General features: G+C 40.6%; 1 protein-coding gene across 3 annotated transcripts; it reads right to left on the bottom strand.

Moving 5' to 3' along the window:
* Positions 1 to 48: 48 nt before the first annotated feature.
* Positions 49 to 27,523, bottom strand: LOC124074036 (neurabin-2-like). 3 transcript variants are annotated; one of them, XR_006845759.1, is made up of 16 exons: positions 27,385 to 27,523; positions 19,340 to 19,744; positions 18,539 to 18,735; positions 18,146 to 18,463; positions 17,295 to 18,032; positions 11,040 to 11,172; positions 10,561 to 10,681; positions 9,546 to 9,650; positions 9,103 to 9,238; positions 6,940 to 7,083; positions 6,777 to 6,830; positions 6,453 to 6,584; positions 6,198 to 6,295; positions 6,023 to 6,119; positions 4,769 to 5,557; positions 49 to 818 (listed from the first exon to the last, which is right to left on the bottom strand). XR_006845759.1 is itself a non-coding variant. In XM_046416663.1 (15 exons), exons 2-15 carry the CDS (start codon positions 19,656 to 19,658, stop codon positions 5,504 to 5,506), a joined length of 2,646 nt encoding a protein of 881 aa, XP_046272619.1. In that variant the 5' UTR covers positions 19,659 to 19,744; positions 27,385 to 27,523; the 3' UTR covers positions 49 to 5,503. The 3 variants fall into 3 exon arrangements, 2 of the variants coding, with proteins under 2 accessions (XP_046272619.1, XP_046272620.1); XM_046416663.1 differs by having other exon boundaries at positions 49 to 5,557; XM_046416664.1 differs by lacking the exon at positions 27,385 to 27,523 and adding an exon at positions 25,269 to 25,402 and having other exon boundaries at positions 49 to 5,557.
* Positions 27,524 to 27,931: the final 408 nt, after the last annotated feature.

Below are 27,931 nucleotides of genomic sequence, written 5' to 3'. Positions count from 1 at the left end.
CCAAGGGTTAATGTTTGTTTTGTTTTGTTTTTTTTTTTTTAAAAAAAAAGGACTGAAATTGCTCGAAAATGCCATTAAATTAGGGAACTGAAGCAGAGTTGAACAAAGCAGATGGAAAGCGCCAGCAACTGATTCAAGTTTCTGGTAGTGCTTTTATCTGCATTTTTAAACATTTTGCATTTTAAAAGTTGTTAACAGGCATCTGTTCTACTCCTTCTATCTGCCCTGGTTGTTCAGTGCTTAAAGACTGGTCACCAGTGCTTACAAGACAGACTTTGCCAGTTGTCCAGTTAGTTTTCCACCCTGAGCATTGAAAATGGTCAGCGCCACAAGGCAAAAAGTCAAGGTCAAACTAGATCTGCAAGCAAGCATAATATGGTCCTAGATCCTCAATGCAGTTTAACATCATTAATATGTTTATGTTACTCTTAACCCTTAGGCAAGGCACTAAAACCTCTCACCTGCTCCAGTGAAGCTGCTCAGAAGCCACCAGTGGCACAACAGTTTTGAATGTCAGCTCCCAGAATGTGAAGCGGGGGAAAGAGCCCAGTTTGATTACCATTTAAGATATGAGGAGTATTGACAAAACACTGTGAAAGTGTCATGGAGAAAGGCATCAATCTGTCTACAATCTGTAATAATACTTAAATGCTGTCATGTTACAATCTGTCAGTCTTCCAACATGGCAGTTTGTATGTACTGTACTCACTAGCAAACACTCTTTAAACACTGGTAACACTTTTTTTTATGTGATGGGCAGACATGAAGGACAGCAACAACTGTGATAGTCAGCTACAGCTAGTGCACATCTGAAGGCTCTGTAAAGGCAAAAGCAGCATGTTAACTAATATGAACAAGTCATAACAAGGCAAAGTGATCACTTAACTGTGTTTAGATTTTAAACCCATAGTGACCAAGGACTTAATTTGGTGACAGAAGAGCATTTGTACAGCTTACATTGGTTTAACAGAGATGAAACTGTAATAAAAATACTTAAATAAAAATAGTCAAGTGAGTTGCTTATGGCTATGGTTTCATTCCTTTAAAAAAAAATCTCAGAGACCCTTGCTCCTGTCCAACAGGACTACAATGTAAATATACTGCGAACATACTTATATCATGATATCTAATCAATTCATTCTTCAAACAGATGTCTGTATTCAGTTGAACATATGACATGACATATTTCACCATGTTATCAGGGCAGGGAAAGAGCCAACACAGAAAAGAGAAAAATCCCCTTGGTTAGTTGGGTAAAATTTCTCATTTTCCAGTTTGTGACTAAATATCTCCCCAACAATTATTGAGATGAGCAGCTGCACAAACTTGGCACCCATGAGTCAGGTCAGAAGCCATGGTCAGGAGCTGTATGGATTCAGATGCTTCAGCACGCCTCAGTATACTGGTTCAGACTGGTCAGTGAAGCAGATGTTGCTCTTTTGGAGCTGCTCTGTCACACTGTGTGACATGCTTCAATTAGCAATTTGTGCTACATTAGATTTTAATTTTCATGACTGTGCAGTATTTGTGATTTGGGAAAGTTATTTTGTACTTGCAAGAGGACAAACAAAAAATATTTTAAATATTTAATTATATTAACATTGCTCTATGACTCTGTTGAGTAAAATGCTAATGTTAACATGCTAACAATGACAATGTTAACATGCTGACTGTTAGCAGGTATAATGTTTACCGTGATTGCCATTTTACTTTAGCTTAATAGCATGCTAACATTCGCTAATTAGCACTAAATACAAAGCTTTGCTAAGGCAGAATGTCTTTAGTTTTCTTGAGAACCAAATTATTTGATAAATGAAAATTTTGGCAAAAAGATTGTGCTACACAGAAATTCTTCCTGAGGGGGACACAGATGCTTGTAATAAATTTCATGGAAATCCATCCAACAGGTTTTGAGATTTTTCATTAAAAGTGACAAATGTCAGCCTCAAAGAAGAGTCAGGGGATCAACAAAGTCATAAAGATTCATCCTCTAGGAACCATGAACGTTTCCAAAAAATTTGAGCCAGTCCATCCGGTATTTGTAAAAACATTTCACTGGAGAAGTGATAAATTGGAACTGTTAGCATGGCTAAAAATAAAACACCATTTAATGCATAACATACTTTTGTTTCTGAGAAATTTTGATTATCAACATCTGCAACCTACAGACCTTTCAACTCCATGACCATTAAGTCCAGAAGGATTCTGGCCACTCAAAGCTTCGCTATATCTTACAGCAGGGGGAAGAAAATCAAAATCAAAAATAGGTGCCTGGTGAAACGGTTTTCTGATTCAGTGATTTCAATTAATGCAACTTAATCAGAGCTTGCCAGCAAGCTGCATGATCTTGATAAACGTACACATTAACTCATAATAATCACAGGTGAGTGACAAATTTAGAGCAGCAAAATACATAATTAGCCTGTTCAAAACTTTGTAAAAGTGTGCGAACACTGTCCTACTGAGCACCATTTTTCCATCCACATACAAATATGAACCTCATATTTGGAAATTCAAACAGTCGCTATCAACTGCTGGATAATCGTCACATCAGAAGTGTTAAATATACAATCATAGTGTATAAACAAATACTGTACTGTAACCACAGTGTCTCAGGTTTGAGATTCAACAGCCACTTTGTCTCAACCATTCACAGGGAAAGAACAAATGTCTTCATTTATTATTTCCACTGGCAAATTAAAACAATACTGCATTAGCCAATATTAAAACTCTTAAGAGGCAATCTATAGTAGCTGACTGCAATTCCCATCTGTAGAAGAATATATTTTCAACATTTGACCCAAATATGATTTATTATTTGTGAAGCAATACCATTTCTTTGATTGCTTTAGGTGCTTCAAGGACAAACACTTTAAGAAGTTTAAGTACTTTAAATATTTCAAAACTGCTCGCCACTTATCGGATTTATCTGACCAAAAAACTAAAAATGAATCTGATGCAGCCCAGCACCTCTTGGCCTCCTAAAAATGCTGACCTCTAATGACCACAGAAACACTTCTGTATTCAACCCATGTTTGGCCTATGTCAGACATATCACAAACTTAAATTCATATTCTAAACTCATAATACTTGGACCTTCTACTCTTTCCCTAATGCAAGTGTGTTTACATGCACACAATTTTCCGAACAACACTGTAGCTCATATCCATGTGAAGGTCTACTTTCACAAACATTTCTTGGGGGCAAAACTATCCTGGTACATTAGCAAGGCTTCATTAGCTGATTAGAAAAGACAAATACTGACATACTGAACACTGGCCAAAGAATCAATAAAAATAGAACAGGCAAGGAATTAATTATCTTTTAATTCAGGACAACTGTATTTTCTGTTTTTAGGCTGAATAATAATACTGGCAGGCTTATATTTCAGCAAATATAGGCTGCAATAATTTGAATCCTATAAGCAACTGCACTACTAAATACTTGATGCTGAAACATTTTGGATTTGTGAACCCTAAAAAAGAAAGGGGGGATTTAAAACTACATTAAGACAGACAGATTTCAAAAAAAAAAATTCAATGCTATAAATTCTGCATTTTATAGTATTTAAATACCAGTATGAGTTCAATTTTAGATCTATACAGTTATTATGCCTTTCTTTATTTCTGTAGCAGCTGGTACTATCGGTCAAAGAGGAAATCATTTGGAAATGAAAGAAATATGACTGAGGTCATTTAGAAACACATTAAATCGTTTGTCCACCAGAGAGCACTGGCTGACCAAAATGTTTTGGGGTTGTGTTTTTAATGTTTTTATTTTTTTGCCATAATACTTAACAGATCACATTTTGGCAGTTTAGTATTTAAATTAAAAAAACAATTTAATATAAATATCTGCCTGAAAAACTCAGCATCAGACTTGGCACTTTGGCATAAGTGCACCCACTTATGCTTGCCTTAACTAATGGTATTATTTCTATAACAGGTCTGCCTCCAGGAAATGTTTGATCAGCTGACATTACAGCGTGCTCTTCAGGACTCTTGTACACTTCAGCTGTTTCTGAATGTAGGATTTAACTAAATAGTCTCAGATTCCCACACAGCCTGAGTTCATGAAACTATGCAGTGAGTGCAAGTGGAAGGTGTAGCCAGTGAACACCAGTGTGGTCAAACTAGCATATCCCATTTTTTATGACCCTGGATTAGAGTAGATTTCTGAAAACCCTGCACCAACTCAAGAACATTAGCACATGATTATCATAAATAACAGGATAGCTGCTGTGCATGTAAACTCACAGATACTGTAGTAAACACCAACAAATATACACCATTAGAAGCTCTATAAGCACATATTAAGACTATTCACACCCTGTTTGCCATTGATGTTGATAGAAAAGAGATGAACTGAATCTGTACTACTAAACCGTTTCACCTTCCGCAGCAAGATGGCGCCATTCACTCACTGCACTGCCTTTCTCTCAGATATCAGACCCACTTAATTTCTTAAGCCATTTTAAATACATGTATAGAATATATACAAACAGTATGCCAACACAGTTCAGACCACACTTCTGCCCGATTCCTTCCATTGCTTTCAGAGAGTTAGGCTAGAAAAGAGAAACCAAAGGCTGGGGCAGGAGTCCTGCTTTTTTTGTTTTTTTGTTTTGTTTTTTCACAGTTTTTGTCACTGATCACAAATTTCCAAAAGTTGCCCATCTTGTTTTACAGTTTTTATTACTTGACTATCAGTGGTGGTTGGCTGTTTCCTTTCCAGTTTTTTTTTTGTGTGTGTGTGTGTGTTTTACTACCATTTCAGAGGATCCACTGCAGGATTTGTGGAGTCTTGAGGTGATAAATGAGGTGGCCATTTCTTCTTGTAGTTTCTGACTCAAATGATAACTGCCATACGACAGACAACATGTTAGTCCTCTTCATGAGAATCCAGTCCAGTTGCAAACAAAAAAGGAAAGGTTCAGCAACCGCCTAGTTCCAAAGTAGTATTACAGCAATCCAAGGCCATTTGTCCTTTCTTGTTTGTTCTGCTTTATTCTGTATTTATGCCTTCTGTCACTCTATAAAGCACTTTGTGACAAGCCTGTTTAATAAAAGCGCTTTGAACTGAATTGCAATCAGTAATAGAATCCTGGTAAGATACGGTTGGTGAAGAGAGGAGAAACCGGATCATCCACAAATAAAGTAAAGGTTGTTGAATGTGGTTTCCGTGTTGATTGCCAAGCTGACTGCCAGGAAGACACACAAGGAGGAATCTGGGTGTTATAGAAGGTGCATTCTGGGATTGGTTATTGACTGACAGAGCTCTAAGCTGTTGACAGATGTCAGATGAGATGTTGCTTCCTTCCTCTTTGAATGTAACCCTCCTTGTCTGCTCTTTTACAGTTATCATCCCCGTTATTCTTTTTTTTTTTTTTAAATATCTGTCCGTGCAGTAAATGGTTGATTGGATTAAAATAATGTCCAGGTCAGAATGAAGGCAGAGCTCCTCTTCTTCCAGTCACAGACAGGAGGTAGGAAGTAGCAGCAGACTAGGAGGGTTGGGGGGTCTTCAGGGCATCCACTTTGGTCTCCAAGTCCATAATCTGTGGAAACAACAATATAATGGAGGATAATTAAATACAGTTAGCTACACAAAATCTTTCAAAAGTGGTGTGCCAGGCACATTTTTATTTATTTGTCACAATGATCCATACAATCTGCAGTTAAATACCATTGCATTAACATTCTTGCTTTCTGAAATTATTCTGAAGTTTTTTATAAAAAAAATTGCAGTGTCTTGATTCTAAAAAAATTAACTCAAATGGTCACTATTGCATTATGTTGTTCATCACAACCATACTTCTACCTGCAGTGTAATCAAAAATGCAGCAACTTTGGCCAGATTTTCACACAGACCACATGGAGCTTGAACAAAATGTGAAAATGCAAAAAAAAGACAGATATCAATGGACAAAACACAACAGAAGTAGTGTATTTTGGGGGAAGGGCTGAAACACTCACCCTGAACTCATCACTTGAGGTATGATTAAGTTGAGTATTTTACTAACCTTTTCCTGCAGGTTCTCTGCCTCCTCTTTATGTGTTGCCTCACTCTCTTCTTGTGCTCGACGCTGAGCCGTCTCCTTCTTCAGGTACTCGATCTCCCTACAAAGCACATACACATTAAAGCTGTACGTTTTTTACTCCTTCTCTCAAACCTTTAATGCGTCCCTCATTCCTTACTTCTGTTGATACTCTTTAATCAGTCTCTTGGCTTTGCTGTATTTCCTCTCCAGGGTTTGGTACTGAGCCTGGGTTTCCTTCAGGTGTTCATCCACTGCCTGGAAACACACACACACACAAAGAAAAAAAAATAGTTTTGGGGAGATTATAAACCCATTATAACTGAGCTCTTAAATGTTGAGAGAAAAAAAATACTTCACCCATCCATTCATGATGGATCTTCTTGCTTTTAATCTGCTTTCTCTAATAATTTACCTTACACAAGGACTGTGCCTCCATCCAATAGCCCTCCAGTTTCTCCATCCTCTCTTTACTGTCCCGGATGTTTTGCTCCAACTGAGCACGCTCCATCCGCCAACGCAATTTATCCTGCTCTGCATGAGCCAGCTGGAGGTAAGGGGTGGGAGTGTGGCAGAAGGAGGTGGTATGTGGGAGGAAGAGCCAGCGATAAGTCATCATTCAGCCAGCAAAGGAACTGATGTTATGCTAGTGTACATTTTCCACCGCAGTATAACCTGGATATTGCAGTGGATTTCATTTCTGCATTTTATGAAAAGACTGAAAGTTAACTGGTCTCACCTTCCTCTTTAGCAGCTGGATCTCCGCTTGAGTTACTGCATGTTTAATCTGGAGCTACAGACAGAGACAGATACAGAGAATAAACAAAACTAAGACAAAATATCTCCCTCGCCCAAAAAAGAGAAAGACAGAAAAAAAGACGTATGTTCAGATTCACATATACCTCTTTGAATTTGTGGGCCAGCTTTTCAGGGTCCAGCTCCACAGGAGACAACATGTCCTGATTCTCAGCCAGGTCGAAAACCTCAATGGAGTTTGGAAACACTGGACTCATCTCCTCCTCTTCATCTGTTGCATATTCACCTGTCTGCAGGTAAACAGACAAGAGATGGAGACAGATATTCCATTTGTCACAATAATTCATACATACTAAGTGTGTATGGTAGAGTGTGAGTGGGTTTAAGAAACATGCTTGTTTGTTTTGCTGCCATGTCTTGAGCCAGCAGCCAGTTAGCTTAGCCTAGCCTAGCCTATAGAAACAGCTAGCTTGGCTGTGTCCAAAAGTTAATGAAGTCCACCTACCAGCACCTCCAAAGCTCACCTATTAACATCTCCTTTGTTTTATCCCTTGAAACAATTGAAAACAGCTAGCCTTGCTCTGTCCAAACATGGTATCAAGATCTGCACGCCAGCACCTCTATAGGTCGAGAATTTCCATGTTACATCTCTCTGTTTAATCTGTAGGCTACAAAAACCAAAATGTAGGAAGGAAAGGAAAGGAAAGCTGTGGTTTTATGGGAGGTTTATAATACTTAGTTGGCTTTAGAGGTGCTGCTAGGTGGATTATATTTGTTATAAGCTAGCTGTTTAACTCTGTTTCCTCACTTTGAGCTCAGCTAAGCTAACCAGCTAATGATGTTAGCATCATATTTTTTTTGTACAGACGTTAGAGCAGTATCAAAAAAAGGCCTAAGCTCATTTCTCAAAATGTTTCCTGAAACTCCAGAGTTCCATTTCTCACTCTCTACTGATGCTGTAATTTGATGTAGCCTATAAATTCATTTAGACCAGTATGTGTCACATGAAATGGTATAAATGACAACTGGTGTGGAGCAGACCACATAAATATGACATGACAAATTAAGTGAAACAGGCAGTAAGTCCTTGTTGGTGGACTCACAGTTCAGACTCAACTCTCTGAAACTGAATGTGACCACTGTCTGTTCCTTCCACTAAAAGGGTCCAAACAATCGATAACCACTTGCTAATCATTTGTCTTCTGCTCCTCTTCAACATTAAGTGGGTTGCCTTCACATCACATCATATGGCCATACTGTATTGTTAGTTCAGGTTACACTTTTTTCTTCTGACACAAAGACAAGCCAGCTCTCTGACTGCATTTATTTTAAGGCTACAACAAACCAGCTGGCAGAATCCTGCCACAGAGGAAATTACTGACAAGCCTCTGGCAAACCTGTTTAACCATTAACTTATATTTGCTGTAACTTTAGTCATTTATTTTTTACCTAACAACATTATAGTCTGGCTTCAGTTATGTAATTCTGGTATAAAATTACCTTAAATGTAAATAAATATGTTCATGTTTCTTTTTTTGCCTAAAAACAGCTAAATTTTTCAGCAAAAATTTTTAAAACTCCAACATGTATATTATTTGTGTAGAATACAAACTTCTCTTTATGTGATTTTAAACATCTAAATTTTCTGCTACATTACAAAGGACCCAGTCTTGACGTTCTCAGTGGTAGCTACGGCCCTGATGATGACAAATCATTTTAATCGCACCTGACCACCTAATATAGATGTTAGTAATGTTGGAACAAAGTTTTTCATTGGATTAATTCAGAACATTTTAAATAGTTCATTTTGATTTACTCTTACTGACACAGGGTTTTAAACTTAATTTAAATGGTTATTGTAGGACACCAAACTGTCTGTTACTCTCTCTGACCACAAGGTGGAGAACCTGGACTGAGGTGGAAACTACAGGCCACGTGGTGGCACACAGACGGACATTTTGTTGCGTGCACACACTCACACACACACACACACACAGACACATGCATGCATGCGTGCATGCACACACACACACACACATGCATGCGCGCACTCACACACACACACACACACACACACCTCTCGTCTCTCTTCATCCGTACATCTGTAACTGAAGGCTCATGTGCTGACAAATCAACACTATCTGAAGAGGTTCAGCTTTAGAAATGCACGCTGGAGGAAGTGGGGAGGTAGTCTGATTGATCAGATTGCTGTTTGTGAAGTTTACTGACCAAAAACATTTTCATATTTTGTGATTTTTCAAAAGACAGAGCTACTGAAGTGCGTGCTACGTGTTAGTCCAAGCACGTACCTCTTCATCATCATCCATGTACTGTTTGTATCTCTGCTCCATCATCTCTCTCTGCCACCTCTCCTGTTCCAGAGTCTGCTGGATCAGCTGGGCCACTTCACTCTGCTCCCCCGGCTTCTCGCGACCAATCACAAACCTGAAAGACATTCAAAATCCATTAGTCAAGTTAAGGAGAGCAAAAACACACAAACACACTCTTAAATCAAACAAATCAAAATCAAACCACACCAAGTGCAAATCGGAAAACATTCCACATGCACAGACTATACATTATGAAAAATAATCACACCCAAAGACTGCAATCTTGAAAACATATTGTAAATATAACCATCACAAATCTGAACATTTTAGCTCATACCAACCAAAAACCTGAAAAACATGCAGTTTAAATCTGATTATCTTCTTATTAAATATGTGTTTGTATGAGTAAGTGTGTGTCAGACCTGACGGTGCCGCTGGTGTTGCGGAGAACAGAGGCAGCGAGGCTCTGAGTGACACCGACCAGACTGGTTCCATCAACCTCCACTATGAGATCATTTACCTGGATCCTGCAAAGACGCACACACACACACACAAACGGAATACACTGCATGTGTGAAAATGAACAGAGATAAAAGACAGCACCTATCCGCAGCCGCAGCATTTGTTTCTCCCTTACAGCAATATCAGTTAGCATACAGAGTTACCCATTTTATTATTTTATTCTATTTCAAAATATTATCTTAGTCTTATTTATAGATGATCATTGCTATGGTAGAGGGGACATAAACACATTACACTGACAGATGAAAGTACTCTGTGAATGTGGAAGTTTTTCAGTCTCTCAACACTCATCTGAAATTGGTTATGACAGAGGCAGTTTGGAGTTAACTCATTAACTCTGGCTGGAAATACTTGTAGCTCAAGATTTCTACTATCAAACTCAATGACTCCTTGCCTTAGTCGGTCGTTCTTTGGCAAACTGCTCATCATGTAAACGAAACTTGAGGATTTAATAATAATTTGGACAGGAAAATAAAATTAGTGTCATGGAGCAGAGACTTGTGGCTTTTCCTTTCCAGCTGATGAAAGCACAGAATAGAAAATGTGTCTGTTAAATCTGAACTCCATGTTGATGAACGTTTTATTACTTCAGTGGAATTTGTTGACAGTATTTTCAACATATAACCAATTCTAAAAGGATCTGCTGCAAAGCACATTAACAAGTGAAAGCATTTACATACATTACAGTGCTATATGTGGGTTTAGAAGTAAGATGTCACCACAGGTTTTGTCTACTTCCACCTGCAACTTGATTTAATGAATGCTCTCTTTACTCCTGGCACAATGGGGGATATATTGTGTGGTTTGGGCGTTTTCACAAGATTTGTTGGCAGTTTGTTGACAGGAAACAGATAGCCAGATAGGAGAGCACGAGCACATAACAACAGATGCATAAAGGACAGGTGGACAGGGTACCTGCCGTCTCTGTGCGCAGCTCCGCCCTCAGTGACAGTCTTAACAAAGATCCCCAGTTTCTCCAGACCCATATCAGCTCCTGCACCCATCCCGATGATACTGATACCCAGACCATCACTGTCTGAAAGACACACACAGACGTAATTTAAATACTGTTTGAGGCGACAACCAAAGCAGTGAAACAAATTTATCCTTATTCAGTGCTGATAATATGTCAGTATTACAGCGCTTATGCTGCTGTGAGAGCAGCCGTCATGGATGGTTACCGCTTTCACTCCATTACCTTCGGAATTACCAGGTGCTAATTAGGCTAATCCGTGCTAAATTTAATCCCATAAGGGGATAACAGAGATGCTAGCAGACAGTGTATGTCCACGCCAGTTATCGTGTGCATGTGTGTGAGAGATTCTGTGTGTGTAGTTACATAAGAGGCTTGACTGAGTGACTCTCAATGATTTTGAAGACGTGTGTGTGTGCACCTTTCTCCAGCTCCACAGGAAACAGGTCCAGTTTCTCGACTCTTTTCTCCAGCTCGTACTCGGCTGAGGCTGCCATGGGGTCAACGTCATCATTGCGACGATCGTAGTCTTCGTTAGAGTAGGTGGTGAAGACCTACACGCAGGGCAAAGGTCAGAGGTCAGAGAGCCTCCCTCTCTGGTTGCAAAGCACGTAGCTCTTCATTTACTGTTAGTATTTCATATAAAGGCCTCAGGAATGACTTTGTCTGACAATATCTGACTTTGGTTATTCTATGACCTTTACATTTAAGATGCTGATAGTGAATACTGTGTGCCAAAGTAACTGCAAGGGGACACAAAATCATCATCGTAATCATCATCATCATATACTGTAATGTGTTGATGTAAAAAATTAAACAAAAATGTCGAACATTTGCTGGTTCCAGTTTCTTGAATATACTGATTTGCTGCTTTCCTTTGTTAATTTTTGATATTACATGAAAAGTCTTTGAGTTTTGGACCTGCTGGTTGAAAAAAGAACCAGTGTGGGATCGGGGGAAATTATGATGGGAAATTTTTCACAATTTTTTGACATCTTATAGACTAAACGATTAATCATTTAAGCATGAAAATAATCAGCAGATTAACTGATAATGAAAATAATCATTAACGACGGCCCTATCTACAACAAATTTGGATGACTTTAAAAACTCTGACTGCTTCCATGTTTGAAGTACCTGATTATTTGTCCATTTAAAGCAGTATTAATATAATTAAATGTTTCCAAATTTCTCACTCTGTTTAGCTCTGGTTCTGTTTCCACAGAAACAAATGCACAGTTCTTTAGCTGCTAAAAGCTCCAGTGTGGAACCAACAGTAAAGCTTATGTGAACGGTGAGAGTGAATCAAAGAGGTAAACTTTGAAGGTCATAAAACCAAAACAATGTGCAGAAAGATGCTGCGACTCTCTTCAGCGCTAAGAGGAACAGAAGGGTCGGCTGATGATGCTGTGTGTGTTTGTTACTAGGAACAACTTCTTTCATATCCGCATTTTGGCCACTTTGTCATCCAGAGTGTTTTCTCTGTGTGTACACTGCATCCTCCTTTATTTGATTTACTTGTAACAATACCGCAGTCACACTCACTGTACATCACTGACATAGCCAGCTCTGTAAGCGCTCACTGTGAATGTGGCTACTTGTCTTGACTGGGCCACAGGAACATTCAGAGGCTAACTACACCTACACCTCTGAGAGAGTAAAACTGCACTTTAAAATCTTCCACCAGCCTGTTTGCACCAGTGCTTGTGACTTGCATTCCACTACCCTTAAAAAAAAGCTAAAGCAGAGGACTACAGGAAGCACACATAGATCATTTTATGAAAGTCTGCAATATTTTTCCTTTCATAGGAAAAAAAAAAAAAAACAACAAAAAATATGTGAGAATGTGCCCCCCCCCCAATCTCCATATATTCGTCCTTTCTTCCATTCTCCATAGCGCCCCCTCCCCCCTCTCTAAAAGGTCAGCAGCTTTGGCTTCGTTTCCGTGGCAACCACAGGCTGGTGCCCAGTGTGAGTTTGGCACTGATATTGACCTGCTCTGTGACTGTCTGGCAGATATGCTAATTTGTGTGTGTGACACAACATACAGAGAGAGACGCAGCCAAAGGCCTTTATGTGTAGGAGGTGCTCGTTACAGTATCATTTACATCCTCCCCAATGTAGAAGACTGAGTACACACACACACACACACATTCTGACACAAACCGGGTCAGAGGGCGTGATTGTTAAACTGTTTCCTGGAGTCACATTTCCTTCCTGTTGAGTAACTTTAAAGCTGTGTGTGCTTCAGAGCGTTCCCTCTTCACGTCATGAACACACAATCTCTGCTCCACAGAGACACCAACACAGCAGCAGCAACAACAGGTAGAACAACAAAATGTAACGTGCAACACATCTACTGACACAGCCAACAGGAAAAACACTGCACAAAGGTCCTGTATTCCACTGTTTTTAAAGCCTAAATAACACTGTTATGTAAAATCAAGGGGGTGTCCGTGGTAGTTTTAATCATGCGATCAAGAAGGTTCATATTTGACTTCCCCTGATTCCACATTTGATGAGGTTCCAGACCATGCCAGTTCATCATCATATATCAGCATGTAACACAATCATAATATAAAAATCCAAGATATCGCATATCAGTTAATCATGTCTCAATTCAATAAGTTATCATTTTTTACAGTGCACAGCATTTGGTACCCTAACCTTTTTTTGCAACAATAATATGCAATTTTATTTGGAGTGTGGCTCTGTTCAGGAGATGCTTTGGAACAAACGCTAACTCTCGACCTATCACAAGCCACCTGCCAGTACGCTGGATAAAAGCCAAGCCACAAAGAAGTCCCACAGGAGGTGGGCTGAACCTCCAGCAAAAGGCTGTGATGTCTCTCTGCTCTTGTGGTTCTTGCTTACATGCACTGAAATAAAGAGGGCCACATTAAATTACACCTAATACATGGAAACCAAAATTCAGGACATCAAAAATATGGGACTGACAATCAAAGTGAATAAATTTTAGCATCTAATATCACATGCGATCCTGGACTGACAGACCTAAACTGAAAGACTAGTAGTCCACTTGGCTTTAAAATTAAAAATAATTGATTTCAGCTTTCTGAAAACACTAACAAGAAAAAGAACACATGGAATAAAGAATCTTAAACAAAAACAGAAGCAAACAAACACACTGATCTCATTAGTCACTTCTAATCCATGTTGGCTGAGTAGTGAATTAGCTCAAGTCACTCCGGTCAGTTGAATATCAGGCAAGTAACTGGATCGAGATTGGGAAAGAATGCTACAAGACGTGGTAGGTGTAGCTCTCAATTACACATATAAACAATAATAAAACAAATAAACCCTGCAGAATTTTGGGAAATAAGCTTTAATTTTCTTGACAAAAGTTATATAAGCAGATTGATACTGCTGTTACATCTCGTAAGTATGTAATCAGAGCAGCCAGTTAGCTTAGCTTAGCATAAACACTGGAAGCCAGGAAACAGCTAGCCTGACTCTGTCAAAAGGGGGGAAATCTGAATACCCAAAAGCAGTCTGCAGTTTGACTCTGTTTTATATGCCATAACACTAGCTAAGCTTTAGATGTACCGACAGGCTGACTTTCCTCGGACAACATTCTCTTTATCATCTACAAAACAAAAATAAGCAAAACAAGCTAGCTTGTGGCATCCCATTGGACTTCGGGAAATTAATAAACTGAAATCCTTCCAAGCCATTCTGCCAGAACAGATCCACAATCCCACTGCTCCCTCTGTCCTCTGCACAGTGTTCATCAGGATCAGCTACATCACTCAACTCAACTTTTTACTTAACGATTCAGCTCACATAAATATACACAACAGGTGTTTTTTCTGCCAAACAAAGCTCCACTTTGTGATTCTTATCAATCAGTTACGTGTGTGTGTGTGTGTGTGTGTGTGTGTGTGTGTGTGTGTGTGTGTGCATGTGCATGTGCATTTTCAAGGAAAACAAACACACCCTGACACATTCCAACTGCTTTTTACACACTAACAGAGGCAGCCTTGTACACGACTCAGCTCAAATAAATCAAGTGTGTCAGTAAAAGTGAGAGAACAACTGAACTACTTCGACATGTTTTCTACAGCCTGTGATTAATCATCTACTATCCTTTACCATTATTCTGCGTTCATGTGCCAGCGCAATGGCACGTCACCCAAAAGTTTCTCAACAGTGCTGTAATCACATGGCATCCCCACTGGAAGATCACATGCAGGGGAAAGTTTCACTAAATGACAGGTTAGAGATCAGAGACTTGCCCAACACCAGGGGAGGTTTTAAATCTCCTGGATGACTTTGGCTTGATGAGGTAACTCATGATATCAGAACAACAATTAGCAACTGGTTTTGAAATTTAACACCCAATATGTCTGAGCAGTCAGACTACTGGCTGCCTTTGTTCCCAGCAGCAGAACACCTCTATGAACATGTGAGTAAAGTTACTGAGTCAAGTCCCACTAAATTTATGCATGCCATATGAATTTTCATATGGTTACACTGATTATAGTTAGATTTTCTGGTTCTGACTGAACTGAGGAGTTCTCATACTCATGTCAAAACAGTTTTCTGAGAGAATACCAGAATAAATTCTTGTTGCCACTCCAGTCCAGGCCTGTTTCTTTCAAGCCACTGCCATAACAACAAGGTTGCAAGCAGGAAAGGCTGTGCTGAATACAGTGGCTACAGATGTGGCTACAATTGTGGCTACAGTGGTTCAAGCTGCTGCCCTTTTGCTTCCTTTGGCTGAAGTGCTGATGTACTGTATTACGATTATTACTAATTGCATTCTTACAGCCAGTGCTGTTATTCTTTAAAAAATATAAAATGTTATCTAATCTATTTAAAATGAGCTGTTAGCTGTTGCACATTGTTTACAGTGGCAGTACCCTCTTAAGATGTGAGTCAGAGATAGAGAAAGAGCTGAGGGTGGCAGCTCAAGGAGATGCCTTTGCACAACTACTTTCAAAGCAGTGCAACATTATGACTGAAATGTCCAGCACAAATTCTTACATTTACCTCCAATAAATGTACTGTCTCGATATCTTTAGTTAAGGCAGCAATAAAGCATGTTTTATTGGTTTCATACAGCCTACGAAAGCCTTTTGTAGGTGTTTGTTGTGCATAAGAGTTTTGCTTGTGTGCTTTGTGTGTTTGTTTTATACGCTATTGAACAAAAGGATTTTCTGAATCTGAGAACAGGTGAACAGGGGCTTGCACATTGATAGCCTAGCAGTTGTTGGCTTGACATGATTTGTTGAGTGGCTAACTGTAGCAGTTACCTTAGCTGTAAACAGCACTGTGTCAGACAACAACTACTTTTAGCTGCACTGTGGCTACAGAGGTCAGTGGTTGAATGTTTTAAGGTCCAAGAAAATGTTAAGAATTCCCTTTTGACTGGATGCCTGGCCTGAAATAAAACACATTCCTCCTCATGATTCCCTAACACCGGCATAATTGGACATAACCGAGCAGGAAAAGTGATCCTCGGTGAACACCATCACTGTCATTATGGAGTAATCGTCCTGCCAAACGACATTAAATTCTGCCAGAACATCCCGTGTCATTTCTTATTTCCTGTTCTTATCTCTTCTGTTGGCATGGTATACTACCATGTCAGACCCTAGGCTATTCAAACGTCTGCCTCACTGAGGAAGTATGTTGTTAACGTGACAGCTTCATCATGGCGTGTTGTGACATGTTTCACAATCCACAACGGACTTTCACAAAAACCAGCTGACTGCTGCAGTGGAGGGGGTTGGGTGCATTGGAAGGGAAACAAGCAATCCAGTAGAAAAAAAGTGCCTCTTTTAATCAAGAGATCTATGTTGAAAGACACACACGTACACATAGTTTGAGCTACAGTCAGCAGGAAATCCTGAGGCAAAATCAGTAATGAGTACTACTACTACTTCTACTTTGCTACATTTCTTTGATTGTTTTAGTTGCTACTTTGCAAAAGAAAAATCACCAAACGAATTATAATGTACAGGTTAAACTACCCAGTAGTATATAAAAATAAACATAAATTACTATAAGCCCCACCTTTACTTGCTGCTACATTAATGTATCAATAATTGGAATGTAGTAATATAATATATATGAGTATCAACTTTGTACTCAAAGTCTGTGTTGATGCTAGTACACAAAGTGGTTGCTATTGAGGTGGGTTCATCAGAGCTTTCTCACAGAAGTGTGTCTGGTACTGGTAGAGCAGGTGACAGTGAGCCAAAACAGAAAGGCTATGAGCCATAAAGACAAAACAATGAGCTGAAAGACGTTAACGTGGCCCAAAGTGAGTCAGTGAGACTTTTCTCACATTACCTAAAGACAGTTCATTCACTGTCAGAATAAAGACACAGACTATTGTGATTGAATAGAATATTATTTTGCTGTGTCATACATCACAGGTTTACAAAAAAGTCACTGGACCTTCAACCGCCCTGTCTGACTGATGAACCCAAGGAGGAAGTGACACAAGACGTTCCTCTTATGTGGCTCCAATAAAACTAACAGTTCTGACATCAGCTGGGAAACTTCCAAACCTGCAAATGCAATACTTTTTCCACAACAGGTTGGGTACATAAAGTTGTTATGTCTTCCGGTGATGGTCACCACTCAAATAAACACTGCTCTATTGAGGAGATAATAAGGTCTGACAAAAAAAAAAAAACATACTCACCCTGATTGGAGCACTGCTGAATTGAATCTTCCTATTGGATGGCGGGGGCTCCTCTTCCTCAGGGAGACCCGGGATCTCGAAGCAGCTGGATTCTGGTTGATATATCTCCTCATCTTCCTCATCCTCCTCATCATCAAGTTGACTTCCCCCAGAGTCCTCCTCTCCAAGCCCGCTGTACGCACTGATGTCTACAAGATCCCCCTCAGAGTAATCGTCCTTCCTTGAGCCATCCTCATCATTCTTCCCCTCCTCTTCCTCGCCTCTCCTGTCAGAGTCTGTTTCTTTCTCCTCTGATGAGGGAGAGGACTCCGAAGGCTCTTTTTCGCCATTTTCCAGTGATGCATGAACCTCGGCCTGCACCAGCCTGGCTCCGGCCTCAGATACTGTAGAGCCATCCTGCTCAGCAGCTTGTGGCCCTTGCTCAGGAGCCACAGTACTTGAGCCTCTGGCTTCAGTTGCTGTTGCCTGGACTACCAACTCTGGTTTGACCTCTGATGAAGAAGAGGAAGAGGAAGAAGAAGAAGAAGAAGTGACAGTCACTGAGGACGATGAGGAGTAGGAGGAGTTGGAGAGCTGGTCTCCTGACTGTCCAAAACTGTCCTTCTCCTCTGTTGCCGTCACTCCTCCTATGCTGCTCTGTAGTGAACCGATCACCTCTGGTAACTCTGTTGCCTGGGTGTTCACAACTCCTGTTGCCAGCTCCTCATGGTCCTCCTTACCTGGAGGTAACACCTTCGTCTGAGAGAGAGAGAAAAAGAGAGATAATCTTACCATGCTCTTTCCTTCAAACAACTTCCCTCACTTCTAGTGCAGATGGTTTCTTTAAGTAAAGTAAATCAAATTCTTTTCACCTTCCTTCCACCAGCTTCTTCTCTCATTGGAGGTTTTGGTTTTGGTGCAAGGGCAGGACCAGACCGACGTTGGGGGAGGTAGAGATTGTTTTGTTGTTCGCCCTTCTCGAACACGGCACTAAGCTGGCTGACTGTGGGGCTGACAGCCTCAATGGGCCCAACAGGAGCACTAGTGGGGGCAGGAGCAGGGGGATCATCCAGTCGATCCAAAGCCTCAGTTGAGCCGTTAAAGCGAGCCACGACATCTAGACGGCTGTCCTGAAAGCCCGATGCCCGCTCCTTCTTCAGCAAGATCCGGTTGGTGGCAGCTTGCTTTTCCTGGAAGAGACAACAGTCAGTGAGTCTTCAATCAGAATGAGACACAAAAGTGAGTAAAACAAAGACCTTTCTGACCTGCAGAGTCCGCTGTTCGAAGATCCTCCTGGTCTCCTGGAGCTTGGAGAAGCCCATACCCTCCCCACCTACTTTAGAGTCAAAACGATTGACCCTCTCTGAGACTGTGGCCCCAAGTTTGAGCAGTGCACTGTGGTCGACATTCTCATTGAGGCTGGATGCTCTCGGCAGCGACAGCTTCACAGCCTGCTCTTTACCTGCCAAAGACAGGAAAGTTTATTGGAAAATCTGTTAAAAGCAAAAAGGTTTGTTAAAGAAAAGAATTCAATTGGATCTTAGTGTATGCTAACACTGAACTTATCAAACCGCTAAGAGCTAAGAACACTGAGAGCAATGTCCAATGGATAATTAACTCAAAGCATTCAGACAAATTAAACAGATCTTAAACAAGGCTTACAGGCCGACCTGCTGATTCTACCATATTCATCATAGCCCTCCAAAAGAAGTGGTTTAAATAATCTGCTGTCTTGTCTCACTGCTTAAGTCAATTCAAAGCTTGACAGAGCCACTGTGAATTGCTATGGCTGCTGAGCTATTTGGATAAACGGATTGGACTTGCTGTTCGGGGGAGAGGTTTAGTGAACGGTCAGACTTCCACCTCACTACTGGTCTGATCCACCACAGTCGCTGAACACTGTGTGGGTGTGCACAGGCTGAAGAATGACTATCAAGCTTCAAGCTGACTATGAAAAATCATATAATCAACACAACGACAATAATAATAATGATCCATCATGAACATCATCTAGTTCTCCTCCTACTATTTTAAAGGCTTTGACAGAAAGCTAGCTAGTGAATTACCAATCATTTTGGCTCCATCCTCCTCATCGCCAGGAGACTGCATCTGCATGAACATGTTTTTGATGCGGTGAACATTTGACCCATATTTCCGGCCCCTCCCAGTTGGGCGGGGCAAAGGAGCAGGCTTCGAGGAAGGATCAGAGCCTCCATTTGCAGCATTGCTGCGGTGGTCAGTGGCCTTCTTGAGGGCTGCCAGCCCGGTCTGGTAGGCGTTGCGATGGGGCGAAGGACTCCGCAGGTTTGAGCTCCCGCTTCCGCCACTGCTGCCACCGGAGCTCCCATTGCCCCCCGTGGCCGACGGGGGCTCAGTCTTCATCATGTTTGGAAAATCAGATGCCCCCTGGTGAACAGCGGGTTACCAGGGACGAGGATGGCAGCATCCTGGAGCTGTTTGACATTCACCTCCTGAATCACACACAGGGACAGAAAGATCGATTGTTTATATTTGTGATGAATATATAGATACTTTACTCATCCCCAAGGGAAATTCACTATAGTAAACAAAAGAGTCCTAATTTTTATGATAAGGAACAGAAATACGCACTTTTTAAAACCCAGAAACAGTAAACATTTCATTTTCAAATTTCAAAAGCAAATCCCTTGCTTTTACTGCTGAAATGACAAATCAATGAACTGATGGAGAGCGTATTAATCAACAAATAGTTTTTTGACCAATTCAAGTGATTGGTTCCAGTTTCTTAAATGTTTCATTTTTATAATAATTTGGGTTTGGGGCTGCAGGTTACAAAAAAACAAGCAAACTGAAGACATGAACTGTATTGGACTTTGTCATGACCATTTTTCATCATTTTTTGATTAAACAACGAATCAATTAAACATATATATGTATAATTTATTTCAGAATAATCACTCATGAAAATAATTAGATTATATAGAATAATAGATAATTAGATTAATTCATTACTGGTGAAGAGAAGACTGGAAAAAAGAAGAGGAGTGAAGTCAGCTGTTTCAGGTCAGAGGTCACAGTGACACAAGCCAGAGGAGCTTGAAACAATTACTTTAACCAACTTGTTTAACTTGTTGTTTTCTCCGCAGGCTGAAACCCCAGCTCTCTCTTCTCAAAGTGCTGCAGTAACCAGCGATGCAGCTAATTATCGCATGGAACGCCACTCATTTCAGTTATTTGATTAAAGTCAAAAATTTCTCATCAATTGTTTAATTGTTGAAACTCCAATTAAGAAGAACATAATCTGCATTTAAAATAACATTCAACTTTGATATGAGTGCAGTGGCAGTCGTTTTCTGACCTGTGTTGTTTTTGAAATATGAATTTTAAAATCGACACAAATTTTGGGATGTTTACACCTTTACGTTATTTATAAAACTGACAGTAGAGAGCTGTGGTTCACAGTCAGCGCCATGAACTTGTGGGTCAGCAGGCCATCCCACTTTAAACGTCACTCCACCAAATAATGATGCCAGTACGGTTAGCTTGGATTTGGCTTTGGACTTTTTTCATCTGATAACCAAACGTTGAGTTGCATTATAAGAAATCCAAGATCCAGTGCTGTTGGACTAAACATCAGTTTCACTCTTGCAGAGTAATTTTGGATCATTTTTACAAAAAATAATAATTAAAAAAAAAAAAAAAGATTAAAAGGTTGGATTCAAACTTTGCCAAAAAAATACTACTACTGCTACTATTAACAACAACAACAATAATAATAACAACTACAGTGTATAAGCAGAAAAGGACCAAACATATGCCAAACATAACAGAAAAAACAACTGCTTCACAGCGTATTTCATAACAGCTGCCACACGGCGCTCCAGGAGCCATCAAAATAATCCAATTAACACGCTGACGCACTGTGACCTCATGCATCTTTATGTTGCCGCTCTGAATGCCAAACTTACTTTGTGGCAGCGTATGAATACAGAACATTTCCGTGGTCCCCAGGCTTCCAACTGTTTGCTCATGATCACAGTCTAATTAACTGGCTGATTGCATTTGCAGTACAGTAACGTGTGAAGTTGTCATTGGGCTTGATTTTCAGTTCTGCATCATAAGGGCTAGCACCATTAATAAAACAGGGATCACTTTCAAAAAACATAACTCAAAAGATGACTTAATCCAATATGGACAGAGACAAAATCTCATTGTTTGCCAAAAAATTCAGACTGTGGGATTTGTGTGAAAATTCACAGCTGAGGTGTGAAGATTCAAACTGTTTAAGTTACACTGTCACAATGATACAGCATGTACTTCCTCTGATTCAAACGCTCCTCAACACAAAACAAACACAATGTGAAGTAGTTTGACAACATACAGCCTGGCTCTGTCATTTGTTTCTGGTGGGTTTGCTTTTTGGTTTGTTTTTTTAGCCTAAACATGCAAGCTACTGAAGTCAAATTTTCCACCATGGTTCAGACCAAAGAGACCCAAATGAGGGTGCCGTCCCGCAAGAGCATTGGATGATGTCATCATTAATTGATGGTGTGTTATGTCATTAAGACTTTTGCCTTAAATAAGCTGGTACACAACAGTGAAATTTTCCAATAGGCATTTTAGATCTGTGGTTGTGTCTGGGGAAAGTCATTACGTCCATGGTGATAATCCAATGCAGCAATGACGTACATTGGAAGGTTTTTTTTAAAAAAAAATAAAAAAATGCAGCAGCATGGAACACATTTTGCACCATTAAACATATAATTAAAGTAGGGCTGCAACTACAGATTATTTTCATTATTGACTGATCAGGCAATTTCTTTTACCAATTAACTACAGTCACGTTAGCAGTACCTTAGCACATCAATACGCTAACATCACCATGCTAATATGCACACAATGACTATGCTAAAATGCTGCTGACGAATGGGTATATTGTTTACTATATGCACCATCTTACTTTGGTGCACTGGCATTCAAACATTTTCTAATTAGCACAAAACATCTACTGAGTCCAGCAGGAATATCATTAGTTTTGCAACATCAGTTATTACAATTCATCCTGAAGGGAACATGAATATCTGTACCAAATTTCATGTCAATAGTGGTTGAGACATTACCTCAAAGCTATAAATGACAAACTTGAAACAGAAGCCAGAGGAAGTTGGCAAAAATACTGCTGACCTAAAGTCTAAGCAACAGATTACCGTCCTATAAAACAAAGCAATTCCTCACCACTTCCAAACTGAGATTAGCCAAAGTTTGCTATTTTTGCTTTAAAAATGAAGGAATTATCAAAATAGCATGTGCTTATTTTTCTGTCAATCACCTTAATATGTCAACTCTAATCTAAATTTCACTTTCAAACTTTCAGTGAATCCTAAAATCTACTCTCAGTGTTGTGCCGCCACACAAATCTCCACTAATTCATCCCAGCAGCTTCTAATGCAAAAACTGTGCGACAACACGCATCTGAACTAAAAGAGGAGGATAAAACATGTTGGATCGTGTCGCTGTTTGTGCGATAGTTTACATCCTTTCCCATGGCAACGCTGTCAGACTGGATGTTGACTGGATGTTGACTGGATGTTGCGTTGTTACTGAATGAAACTCTTTTTAGGGAGGTTAAACTGAAGCGTATGGAAAGACAGTTTACCACACTGAGTCCAGATGACACAGCTGACTGTGATGGCACCTACACACACACACACACACACACACACACAGCATGTCTTGTGACACTGTCTTGCCAAAGAGTAGATTCACACACACACTGATCATGTGAACTTAAGTGGGTAAATCCAATGTAAGGCAAATAACTTTTACAGGCGTGCGCGCACACATGCACAAACACACACACGCACACACACAGTGGGGGGTGGGGGTGGCGTGTGCTAATGCTGCTCCTGGCCTTTTTCCTGTTATTGTTATGAATCTGTTAGCAGGCTCCTGGTCTACAAACAAAATCTGACTAGAGTCGACTTATCTCCTTCTCAGCGTGATGGACTATCCGTCTCTTCTTCACTGGTCCTCCTATCACGTCCTCCCAAAAACCACCAATACTACCAATAATCCTTTGAGATTTTGGGGTTGCTTCCCGTCATTCAGTCTGGGTTCCCATAACATGCTCATTGGTTGTCCTGTCCCAGGATGGGGACATTTTGAAGCATCCTGGTCCTATCATTTGCCAAGTGGTATCATTCTTGGCCAAAATAAATAGATAAAATAAAAATAAAATAAATAAAAGTGGATGGTTAAAGGATAATTCCAGTTTATTATATTGCAACATGGGTCCTGTATATACTGATCTTCACATCAAATTAGCATGAGCAAAAACGGACGTCTGGATTGGAGATTGTGCTCCCAGTCATTGATTTGCCTCAGCTCCTATGATCTGCCTCTGTCACTGTAACCACTCTCCTCCATACTGACTTACATGTCTTGAAACTAGATTCTGATGCAGTGTGTCTACACAGAGCTGCTGTCCTCCTCCCACAAATGTTACATACACGCTCTCAGTCAGGTCAATACAATCTAAAATAAAACAATCACAGCACAGCTACTGCCTGCCTGGGCCAACAATCCTCAGCAGATAGAGGCAAATGACTATTGACTTATGAATATCTCCTTAGAGATAAAGTATCTATGTACTTAAAACCCATTGATGGGAGGGCCCTGATCAGCCCCTCCCCTCACTAAATACAGGCTACAGGACACAAACATGACAACCAGTGTTTTTCTAAATAACACGTCTGAAGTGTTTTAGTGGTTAGTATGGCAAAAACGACCTTGTCTATACTGTGACACTGAGGACTGGAGCTCTGTGCAGCCAGTCACATCATCTGTCTCTGTTTGTGTGTTTGTGTGTGTGTGTGTGTGTGTGTGTGTGTGCGCGCATATTGAATATGGTCAACACAGTCCGTGAGACAGAGACAGAGACAGACACTGCAGCCACTGCTGTAGATGCTTCTGCACTGACATGGCAATGGGCTGCCCGTTCAGACAGGAGTAATAAGTGTCCATGCCTGCACAGCAACTCTGTATCTCTGCGTGTCAATGTGCGTCACGCACGCAGCAGTCAACACTAGGCACATTATAGCAACTACAATGACTCCATCTATTTACGCCACAGTCCCCGCATCTGTAGAGGAGGCTGTCTGGCTTGGCCTTGTGCAACGGTTCAATCTGGCAGACACACGCTTCGTGCTCCTGCTGTTTCTGCTGGCTAGAGAGAGGCTTTGTTGGCATACCCGACATACGCTGCTAGCACCGGACCTCCATTCAATAACGTCGTCTTTAGTGTGGCGTTCGTTGTGCAGCAAAATTAATGCTAACCGGGTGAGAGCTAACAGCAACTGCGAATCACAAAGTCCCCCTTGTTCATTCGGCGTGCACATAATACACAGAGCAGTGTTTACTACAGTAAAAATGTCAACTATAGTTTGTGGTTCGTGTGTTCTCCCTCGACTTCCCTTCCGACGAAATACACCTTAGCGGAAGGCGACTTTCACTGTGCTCGCCCATTAAGATTGGATTTTAATTCAAATTTAACACTGTTTGATAAAGCACTCATACGCCACACTCGCCAGAAAACCTCGGGGTATCCAAAGAAATCTTAATTAACATCCCTAGAGGTGTATACTTGAGCGTTTAAGCACGGGGATTAAAAACGGAGAGATTTGTAAGGGAGTTCGGCGAGTCGTTCTTACTGGAGATGAGAGAACGCGTCTGTTGCATTCCGGATTTTTTTACTGCCTCAATTTATCACGTCGTTCAAACTCACCACACACAAACAGCCAAAGTGAACAGCTATAGTTGCGACTGTGTATTAAAGTGTCACCGGTCGGTCTAAGACCCAGAGGCAGGCCCTGCTGGGTGTCTGTCTGCTGCGCTGCGTCGCTTCCTTCCTGCAGCCTCTCCTCTTTCATAGACAAACAGCAGATTTGAACGCAGGTTAAACCACAGTAACAGCGAGGCCATCTGAGACTGTGCGCTGACTCGCTTCGTCAACTTTACCTTATATTCCAGAGTGTCGGAAACCACTGCCCGGTGCCCGTTAGGAGCCGCGGTGGAGACGGTCCATTGTCCTGCTGCTGCCGATTCCTCCTGCGAGCAAACAGACTGAGCGCCTGCCTCCCCTCTGCTCCTCCCTCCCCTCCTCCTCCTCCTCCCCATCCCATCATTTTCCTCCATCCCTCTCTCTCCTCCGCACCCCTACACTCCTGCGTCCTTTCCCTCCCTTGATTTCCTCTTTTTTTTCCATCCTCCTCCACTACACCCTTTCCACCCCTCTCTGTCTACCCAGCACCATCCTTTCCTCCTACTCATTCCTCTTCTCCACCAGGTGTATTAGAAGTTTTTCCCCCCTCCCCTCATTAGATGCAGATCAACCTCATTTTAATATTTTACCTCACACATAAATCCGCTGACAGACTGTAGGATGTCTTTGCCGTCATCAGGGAATCTGGCTTCATATGAGAGGCACCCTGTGACTCAGTGTTTGATCTGGCTGGTTAGCCTATCTGTTATGGTGGCTGGCTGACTTTTACAAGCTGTTTGGCAGAGATGACAGCTCGGTGCATGCAGCGTTTGTCTTACAACACAGAGATTCAGCGACCTCTGCTGACCAAAAGCTGCAGTAACCTTTGCAGTCAGTGGGATGGAGTGGAAAGCACAGTCATGCAGTAAAGCTGAACCGCAGAGGACTTTTGAGACATGACAAGGTTTAATCTTAATTCGGAAAGTAACTAGTATGTACAGCTGTCAGTTAAATATAGTGGAGTAAAAAGTACATCTTTTACCTCTGAGACGTAGTGGAGTATCAATGTCAAATGGTAGTAAATAGAAACATTTACTTAAGTATGCACAGTACAGGATGCTGCACTTAATTTCAGTTTTGGAGTACTTGTACTTGAGTTGCTCCATTTTATAATAATGATAATAATAATATCCCTCATGTCTGAGGAAAATGTTGTACTTTTTACTGCACAGCATCCATTTTACAACTTTAGCAGTAGTATAGTAATAGAGAAGTCACCCTGCAGAACAAGTGTTAATACATGTGATAATTTAAGTAGCCGTCATCTCTGGACAGGCCTAAACACTCAACATCCTGGTCATTGGGCTTTATATTGTGCTTTTGATAAGAGGTTTGGCTCAGATAAACTGTGTTTCTTCTTTGCTTTTCACACACATTGAATTTAACAGACAGACGACTGCACCAGTGACAGCGTTAACAAATCATATGAAACTAGCAGAAATGGTACACTATGTCAAAGTTATTAAGGTCAATAAAAGCAAATAACGCACTTTTACCTGTCACAAACAAAATTGCCTGCTGCAAAAATAAAGTGAGTTTTTAAAGCGAGGGAAAACGTTTCACAGAAAAGTAGAAACTAATATTGTAGTATTATGTCTGCTTTGACACGAGGAGGCGTTGATTGTTGATGACTGTTTACTGCCCTCGTGTGGTCACAGCAAGGAATTGAACAATTTAAACTCATGTAAAACTCACTAAATTGTTATAATAATATTTACAGGCATTTATTAATGTAATTATTACCTGCAGTCAAATATCCACTGCTTATAATTATATTGAGACTTGTGTAAGCTTACTTACGCTACGTGGAACTAGTTCGATCATGATAGCATATATACTTCCGGTAATGCAATTTCAAAATAAAGCAAACGGAAGTCGAAAACGAACAGATCAAGCCAATTGCGCTGAATGTGGAGTTACAGAATATAACTCCACATTCCTCAGTGTTAATGCAGATGGATTATTATTATTTTTCAGAAGTATGGCGAGTGGAACTGATAGTCACGTAAGTATGAGAACAAATGTTTCTAATTATTAATATACACATTTTAATCAAACATATAAACCCCTGTAACATACTGTGCTTTCCAATCAATATAATCAATAAATCTGTTTCATATATAAGATGAATCAGATGGACTTTAGGTAACTACATGTTAAGATGAGAAAAACAGGAAGTTGTGTACGCCAAAGAAAAGAAAACAGCTAATGACTAGCAGGTGTTAGCTAAATCTTAGCCTAAAATAGCTCCAGGGCCATGACGACAAAATGCGACCGTGGTGTAAAGATGGCTGAAAGGCTTTAGTTATTTACCAGCTGGTTCTCATTTTCAGCTCACAGCAGCAACAGGGTCAGTCTTTCCCACTTTCCACTTGAACAGTTTAAATTTAAAGTTACATTTCCATCCATCCATTTTCTATACTGTTATCCGTAAGGGTCGCGGAGGGACTGGAGCCTATCCCAGCTGACTACTATGTTGTAGCCTACACCCTGGACTGGTCGCCAGTCAATCACAGGGCTGACACACAGAGACAGACAATCACCCCCATGCACACACCCACACACCTAGGGGCAATGTAGAGTAGCCAATTAACCTAATGTGCATGTTTTTGGGATTGTGAGTGGAAGCCGGAGTACTCCCTTGTTGTATTTGTCATTTTAAAATCAAATTTGCTTAAAAAAATGGACTGATTATCATGAGTGCTAAAATATAACGCTAACTTATTTTCAATTTATATTTTAGATTACCATTTTAATTTGGAGTAAAATCGTCCTCCACAGTGGAAATGATGGATGACTGTGAGCACAGGATGTAGTGTGACCCCTGAACTCAGCATCAGACTGTACTAAACAAATGTGG

The sequence above is a fragment of the Scatophagus argus genome, chromosome 16 (genome assembly GCF_020382885.2).
Source record: "Scatophagus argus isolate fScaArg1 chromosome 16, fScaArg1.pri, whole genome shotgun sequence".
In the NCBI taxonomy this organism is placed as follows: Eukaryota; Metazoa; Chordata; class Actinopteri; family Scatophagidae; genus Scatophagus; species Scatophagus argus.
This window is presented reverse-complemented; position numbering and strand designations above follow the sequence as displayed.

Excerpts from the sequence above, each read along its gene's own strand:
- LOC124074036 (XM_046416663.1), bottom strand. The coding sequence starts at position 19,658 with ATGATGAAGACTGAGCCCCCGTCGGCCACGGGGGGCAATGGGAGCTCC. Across the intron at positions 10,682-11,039 it reads TCCTGTGGAGCTGGAGAAAG|ACAGTGATGGTCTGGGTATC; the intron begins GTGCACACACAC and ends TGTGTCTTTCAG. Across the intron at positions 6,120-6,197 it reads ATTAAAGAGTATCAACAGAA|GGAGATCGAGTACCTGAAGA; the intron begins GTAAGGAATGAG and ends TGTGCTTTGTAG.